The following is an 8,603-nucleotide window of genomic DNA, read 5'->3' as shown; positions in this document are numbered from 1 at the left end:
TAAAATATACAAAAATATAAATATGATGTATTATATGTGAATATAATATATTATATGTGAATATATTGTATGTGAATATATTATATATTATATGTAAATATAAGTAGATATCATTATTAAATATACATGTAATATATGTATATTTGGGAGTGTTAGGACCTAGCAGATACATATATATATTTAATTTTTTTATTTTATTTAATTGGCTTGGAATGCAACCCAAGTATCTGTACTTTGTATAAGTTTCTCAAGGGAGCCTATGGAAAAAATATGTAATATGGTATAAATTCATCACTTACAAATTAAAATATAACAGAAAACACATTTTATATAATTTTTTCCCAAAATATTTTAAAATGCTTAGTGACTGCTTTATGCTTTGAGAGAAATGAAAGGAAATAAGAAAGGAAAACTCTAAATGTAATTTTTTTCTGAATGAGAAATTAAATTTCAAGGCAGAAGTTAAATTTCATGTATGGTTTGCATCCCCAAAGTGTGAAAATAAGATGGCAGTTCCTTTCCTTCGTGGACGCTGGTTATATACACCGCATGTACGTCTTCACTTGAGATAAAAAAAATTTTTAATCATTAAATCCTATAGAGTTTTTTTCATTTCCATGTTTGTTATTAAGTAAATCTAGAAATTAGACAGGATTCACCTATTGCAGTATGAACTTTGTGTAAAGTACTAAAGTGTAGGCAAGGGCTGTGCATGGTGGCTCACGCCTGTAATCCTAACACTTTGGGAGGCTGAGACGGGAGGATCACTTGAGCCCAGGAGTTCGAGACTAGCCTGGGCAACATAGTGAGATCCCGTCTCTGCTTTTTTAAAATAAATAAAGTGTAGGCAAGATACTGAATTCTAGAATTAAGTCAGCTTTCTACTGGCCACTGACATCAGGTACTTAATATCCCAGAACCTCAGTTTCCTCATCTTCAAATAAGGGTATTAATGATATCTACCTATTTTATAGCTTACTATAAGAAGTTAATAGCCTAATATATTTCAAAGTAATTTGTGAAATGTAAACAGCCCAAGACTTGCTGCTTTATTTTAACGTGTGCTCTGAGGAATCCCTTTTGCTGTTATTTAGCTGTGTTTTGTTGTTGTTTTCAACAATGCAAGGAATTGGGTGGAGAAGCACAATTAGCATTTTGTGGAACTGCCCTTAAACGCAGCACGTTTAGTTTCTGGCCCAAAAGCATCCCCCAGAAATTGGGACAATCAAAACACATTTTCATATATCCAAAAGCACCTCCCCAGGTAAAGGAACTATAATCAGGTTGAGAACTACTGCTGAGGACAGAGTTCAGAAAAGGGGTGGGGAGGGGATACTGCTCTGCTTTTGATCTGCTTTAGTTAATAGATTTCTAAATAAATGTTTGCCTGCAGAAAGCATTATGCTGCCAATCATATTCAAAGTTTAAAAACTATAATGGTTAACTAGCTTAAATTGTCATCAAAAGGCATATCTGTCATTTTATAAAAGAATCCATTTTGGGGCTTGTTTCTGCCACAGCCACTCCTGCCTTCAGAGTTCCATCTACCCTCAGGACCCTTCTCCATGGTGACCATATGTGCAGGCATTTCCTAGACAGTTGTTTATATCCTTCAAAATCAGCAAAGCTCATCACACTCCATGAATAAAAATCCAAGGGCATAGACACCACTCATCTGATCCCTGCAATGTACGTGTACTTGTGAGAGGTGACTTTCTTAGAGACCTATTCAGCGCCATAATGAACGATCGAGAAATTGTAACACTGTAAATTTTTCACTGTGGACCCAGAGTTCACATCAATATTATTGTCTTTAGATCCATGTTTGTTGATTCTTCAAACCTGGCTTTTTCTTGGTCAAGCTCACAGCTGATTCTAATTAGTATCAACAGTAGATTCCAGCGCTGTAGCACTTCCAGCTAAAGGAATCCCAAAGGAAGTAAAAACTGGAAGTAACTTCCAGTTACTCCCTTTGGGATTTGCCAAAGTAAGGACTTGAAACCAGGTACGAAATCCCAAAGGAGTAATAATAACCTACCCTAGTCTAACTCACTGGTTTGTTGTAGAAGAGAAAATATGGTAAGAGGTGGCATTTATCAAAATGTAATTCCTAGTGTGTGCTAGGCATCCTACCGAGTGTTTCACAAAAAAAAATCTCCTTCAATCTTCCTGACAACCCTATAGGTAAATATGATTGTTGTAATTCCCATTTAGCAGATGAGGAAAGAATTGAAGCTCAGAGGGGTTTAGGGACTTGTCCAAGATCACTCAGCTTGTAAGTGGAGTGGCAGAATCAGAATTCACACCTGGGACTGTCTAGCTTCCTGGCCTCAGCTCCCGGCCAGTGTACTATTCCACCTCCTTAACTGACATGAAGTGTACTGGAAACTCCAAAGTGCCACTGAGACTAGTAGCTGCTTTCGTGTTTTTAGTCTGTAATGGTTTTCCTGAAGCACCCAGCTCTCTCTTACAGCATCCTTCACGGTGCCTGTCATTCATGGTTGCTTGTGAGCAGCATAAACAACACTATGACATTTTGATGTCTAAGAACATCCCTGTGGGAGAAAATCATAGCTTCTGGTTTTGTTTCAGATTATTGGTCGAGCCTTAAATATTCTCTTCCCTGTCATTTGGCAAGGTGTCTGCCCAGGGCATTCAGTCCACGCCTCTAAACCTGGCAGTGAATTGGCGATGTGAGCCTTCAAGCACTGACCTGCGCATAGATTACAAATACAATACAGATGCAATGACGACCGCTGTGGCCCTCAACAATGTGCAGTTCCTGGTCCCCATCGATGGAGGAGTCACCAAGCTCCAGGCGGTGCTCCCACCAGCGGTCTGGTATGAAGCCTCCTGTTCTCCCCACCAAAGGGCTCCTCTGGGTCAAGGGGTCACAGACTTCTTAGCACTTGTGTGTCCTGTAGGAGGAGATGACAGCGGGCCTGTGTATTAGGGTTCAGGGCAGGAAATAGAATCTGCTGGTAGCTATTTTAAGCAAAAACTAATTCAACAGGGACTTCAATGCTTACACAATGGTGGAAGTGCTAAAGGAACAGGCTGAATCTCCAAAAAAGCCTCCCAGAGCTCTACAGAACTTGCCTGCCACAATCCAGGGAAGGAGAGAAATTAGAAGGCCACCGGTAGAACCACAGAATTCAAGAAGCCACAGCTGTAACTCTGATCCTAGGACCAGCAAGCTCCTATTGGTACCTCCTTAAGTGCTTCTTGGCACCCACAAATTAGAGGCTAGAGTGGACCCCTGGTGTTAGAAGATCCCCACATCTGAGTTAGATTGCTGGTTAGAGGAAAACAGTCAAGAAAGCTGCAGGAGAATGGCCTCTGCCTCCTTTCTGTCTTCTAAATCTCAAACCGTGCATGCAATTGGTAAACCTAATTTGTACCTAGGCCCCTAACTGCAAAGGCCTCTGAGAAATGTAGTGTTTCATTTTGTAGCCTCTGAACTATAAAAAGGCACACTAGAGAAGGTATGGGACTAGAAACTGAATAGATACATTGTGCCTATATCATCTGTTATAAAGGACTTGTTCTAGAAAGAGCATTTCATTTTCCATATGACTGTCAGAAGCAAAAGTGGAATTTGTTTTAAAAATGAATGTCAGTCAGATCATGACCCCAATTTAAATTACCTTAATTAATTGATTAACTAATACTTCCATCTATCTTCCCATGTATCTGTTTCAGCAAATTTATTTTTTAAAAAAATTTTAGCTCTACTTTGTCCTCTAAATGTTCATTTCACCGTTTTCTAGCTAGTTACAATAAGGACAGGGAAAAAAAGAGTTATGTATGTCTGGGAGGGGAGAGAGAGAGAGACAGGGAATTTTTAAATTGTAGTGAAACTTTTCAAGATCTATTTTAAAATTAATACTATACAGAAAAAAAAAAACATAGCATCCACTAAACAAAACTCTTAGATATGCAAAACCTTTTACCTAATTCATTTTAGGAACGCTGAACAACAGAGAATATTGTGGAAGATTCCTGATATCTCTCAGAAGTCAGAAAATGGAGGTAATGGAATCACAAGCTTATTTTATTTAACATGTAAAGCTAAAATGGCTTTTAGGTATTTGCCGACTATTACCCAAAACATGTAGCAATAAAAACAAGCAGAATATTTCACTCCATTTTTGCATTTACTTATTTCAATTAATAAAAGCAAATAATTCTTCAATGAATTCTCTTTTACCCCTTTTCTACAGACTCCACATCAAACTATCGTTTAGGCCTCTTAAGGAGGCATGTTTTCATCCTGTGTCAGATTCCACACTCCCTGATTAGACATTTTTCACTCTCCTCAGATATTAATCATAGGTTGGAAAATACAAGGGCTTCCAAGAGCCCATCTTCAAATTTTGAGGTACCATCTCACGGAAGTACACTTCTACCAGTGTGCAAATAGAGTTGCTCATAATATTCAATGATAAACTTCATTTAATCACCATTTTGTCAATGAAGTCTGATTTTGTATGTTAATTTTTGAATGCAATCTCCAAAATTATATCCAGAATATTACATTGACTGTTACCTTGTAATAATGTTTGGTTTTTTTTTTTAGGGGTGGGTTCTTTGTTGGCAAGATTTCAGTTATCTGAAGGCCCAAGCAAACCTTCTCCATTGGTTGTGCAGTTCACAAGTGAAGGAAGCACCCTTTCTGGCTGTGACATTGAACTTGTTGGAGCAGGGTATCGATTTTCACTGATCAAGAAAAGGTTTGCTGCAGGTAAATGAGTATCTTGATTTTTTCATTTGCATAAATAATGTTGCCTTAGCTACTCTTCCTTAAGAGGAATAGATTGTGATTTTCTCATCTTTTTCCTCCACCTCTGTTCCACTCCCAACCCCCATCCCAATTAGAAAACAAACCAGTTATTGAATGAAGTAGAAATAAGACAATGAAATAGGACAGTGAATCAGAAGTCAGGAGGCTCTGACTTCTAACTCTGTTTCTTAAATGGGACTAGTTGTTCCCATTATATAGATGTATATACTGAGGTTAATGGAGTAAATCCTACTTTTATTAGATTGATGAACCAGACAAATACTGTTTGCTTTTTTTTTTTTTTTTTTTTTTTGGTGAGCTGGAGTCTCACTCTGTTGCCCAGGCTGGAGTGCGGTGGTGCCATCTCGGTTCCTTGCAAGCTCCACCTCCCGGGTTCACGCCATTCTCCTGTCTCAGCCTCCCAAGTAGCTGGGACTACAGGTGCCCACCACCAAGCCCGGCTAATTTTTTGTATTTTAGTAGAGGCGGGGGTTCACCATGTTAGCCAGGATGGTCTTGATCTCCTGACCTCGTGATCTGCTCGCTTCAGCCTCCCAAAGTGCTGGGATTACAGGCGTGAGCCACTGCACCCAGCCTTGCCTTTTAATGTATCTCCCACCTGAAAACTTTTTGTTCTCTGACAGGGCTTCATAGGTTTAGACTTGTCAGGTTTAGCTGAGATCTGGGAGAATCTATTTTTCATTTTAATCACAAACTCAAAGAATCTAGGCCACAGATCAAAAATGGTCACCCATAAGCTGAATGTGGCCATGAGACAAGTTTTATTTGGCACAAACCATGGGGTTTTGTTTTGTTTTTCAATTTGGGGAGAGGAACTCTCTAATAGTAGAGTGATTATACTTTTCAGTGATTTGCTGGGATAAATCCTGGTTTTTCATGTCTGTTGTACTGATGTAATTATTAATTATACCCTTTTCACTCTCGAAAATGATCCAAGTTGGAAATAAGTTATATGATCACCCTTTCTAAAATAAGTTGCATTCTCACATCCAGGAATAAATCTCCCAATCTATTCTGGGCAAACCCCAAACCTCTGCAAATGGTTGATCTATGGAAATGTGAAAAGTCAACTAGCCGATCTGAAAAATTGAAAACTGATTTGGAAACGTTATGTATCTTTTATTTGTATTGCACCTCTAAAGTATACAGTATCTGGCTCCTAGGGGTAGGGAAGGAGGAATAGAAATGTTACCCATATAATAATTACATTATTGAACTAGCAGATAACCTGTTAACTTGTTGTTTTGTTTTGCAGGAAAATACTTGGCAGATAACTAATAAAATCTTATGCAAGGATTTGGAGGATTCATATAATGGAGAACTGATGTATGAGAAACAGGTTTTAATTTTGGTTTGATGAAAACAAACCAATATCTGCACTTGGGATACATCAGGTGGAAAGTCAATGACTTTCAGCTGTGATTTCCCTCACACAATACCATGATGACCAGTCCTACAGTATTTACTTCTAGGTGTAATATTGTTAATGGTTTTAAAATGTAATTATTGTATTTGTAAATTGTACTCTCATTCCAGTAAAGCAGTTAGACACTTGAGTTTTAGCATTTTACCATTCCTGAAATGGATGTAATTCAAACTGTGGTATGTAAATTTAATAGTAGTATTGTTGAATGGCACAATGCTTACAGAGGTAGATTGCATTTTGTCAATATATAAAATTTAAATATAATATTGATAGCTGTCATAAAGGGGTGCCACATATTAAAGAAACTTAAGTGGAACCAGAAGAAAAGAAACAAACTTACTTTTCTTCAATCCTTAGTATGTTTTACTCTAGTGCTAAATAAAATTCTATCTTCAAATGTTTAGTGGGTTAAATTGAGAAACTATTTCAGAAAAAAATTCTAAGGTTACAGCATATTCAAAGAAAAGCATTAGTTACCACTTTTTAAAAAGCTTTTTTTTCAAACTGCAAATTTCATAAAATGCAAACTGTGTAAACAGGGCCTCTTATTTTATAACTTGTGTAAAAGGGAAAGCAATTCATATTTAAAGTTTAAGTATATTAAATGATAATCAAGAGTAAAGAAGATGTTGAAGTCTTAACTACTTGCCCCTCTCTACAGTTTAGCAAATGTGGGGATTGCTGAATAATCAGTCAGACTAAAACCAAAATTGTGATTATAAGATTACAAGACTTTCTGTAGTTGAACTGGCTAACAACTTTTGCTTAATTACTCTGAATGGATGATCTTCCTCATCCAGTATGGGGGAATGATACCTCGCGTCTTCCTCTTTATCCACAGGAAATCAAAACACTGAGACTGAGAATTTTAGGGGAAAAAAAAGTCCCCTGTTTAGATCCAGAAGGGTTTTAATCATTGTTTATAGCATTTGAGAATGAAAAAATACGCTTTATAAATGAAATTCTATTCACATTACTGTGTAATAAATTTCCTTTCAGATGATTAAGATTCATTGTGTAAAACTGTAAATCTTTGCCATTCTTGGAGCAGCAAGAGGAGAGTTATCAAAAATGTATGTCATTTCATCGTTGCAAGGTATAATAAAGACTGTAATTATTCAATCTGGCCCCACCATATGAACATTCAGAAAGACGAACTTCTTCAGGAGTCTCAGTTGTAAAACCTTCCCTCATTCAGATCTGAAAATGTTAGTCTTCCTTTAAGTCCTAGAACTTATTGAAACATAAACCAATTTTTATTATAGGTTATGCTATTAAATAACTATAATTATTAAGTTATTATTTTATAATTAGTTGTTAAATTTTCATTTTATATCCACTCAAATTTAACAAAGAATCTTTAGCCCCTTTAAATTTTAGAATGAAATTAAATTTTAAAGTCTTACTTCTAAAATGAGATTGTGACTGGCAATTGTTTATAGTGAAACTTTTTAAATTAATCTTTGTACTCCTCTGTTAGTGCTTGCTACCAAAAGAATGTTCAAGATGATTTGTTTTACCCTGGGAAATTTCTTACTATTCAACAAACTCTCAGTCGGCTCCCTAAAGCAGTCTGGTGTTGAAGTTTCTTTGAACAAACTAATTAGTATACTCATTTTATGTAAAGGCATCCAATTTGGATTTTGAAACCAAAATAGAAAATGCAAAATTCTAAATTCCATGAAACATGGAATTTATGACACCAAAATCAATGGAGAGTAAGCAGCAGAAAACTGAGAATTGTCCAGCATATGAATATAGCAATGTGTTTTTAAGTAATCAATTCATTTAAAATTTGAATATTAATACAAAGCATATTAAAACGTGTAAATATTACTGGTTCTCATGTCTTTGTATTTATATTTTATTTTGTTTTATTTTGTATAGATCTGGAATGAATTAGTAATTAAACACAAGGGTTTTTTTCCCAAAACTAATTTTATTGATTTTAAAATGTAATTAAAAGCATAGATTACAGTAATCTCTAACATTATTCAAATGTTTCTAGGGACTAAATTAGAAACTATGAAGAAATCCTGTAATTCCTTAATTGGTCTTTATGAAACAGAATGGGAGTCAGCAATTTTAAAATGACTGAACTATGAATAACCAGAACCTCAATAGAAAATGTATCCCTTCATCTTTCAGAAAAGACATCAAATAATAACACAGTAAGCTGGTATCAGGGATTTGTCTTTTGACATTTTGTTGTTTTTTTTTTTAATTTTGTAGATTATAATCTCCTGTTACATCTATATCCACAGTACTGTAGAATAAGAATTCATGTCCTGAAAATGATCCTAGGCAATGAAAGAGTCTCAGTTATCAAAGACGTTAAGTCATATTCATTTATTCATTTTATTCCCAAGTCAG

At 35.9% G+C, this 8,603-nt stretch overlaps 1 protein-coding gene across 1 annotated transcript in view; it reads left to right on the top strand.

The window, feature by feature from the left end:
* The window catches only part of SGIP1 (SH3GL interacting endocytic adaptor 1), a 224,447-nt gene extending 216,381 nt beyond the window's left edge, over positions 1–8,066 (top strand). The window contains 4 exon segments of the mRNA XM_017877177.1: positions 2,639–2,841; positions 3,968–4,032; positions 4,580–4,744; positions 6,060–8,066. Coding sequence (XP_017732666.1) covers positions 2,639–2,841; positions 3,968–4,032; positions 4,580–4,744; positions 6,060–6,082 — 456 coding nt within the window. The 3' untranslated portion in view covers positions 6,083–8,066.
* The last annotated feature ends 537 nt before the right edge of the window (positions 8,067–8,603 follow it).

The sequence above is a fragment of the Rhinopithecus bieti genome, unplaced genomic scaffold, assembly GCF_001698545.2.
Source record: "Rhinopithecus bieti isolate Rb0 unplaced genomic scaffold, ASM169854v2 scaffold_6380, whole genome shotgun sequence".
NCBI classification, from domain to species: Eukaryota; Metazoa; Chordata; class Mammalia; order Primates; family Cercopithecidae; genus Rhinopithecus; species Rhinopithecus bieti.
Note: the sequence above shows the minus strand (reverse complement) of the source record. Positions and strands in the feature narration are given on the sequence as shown.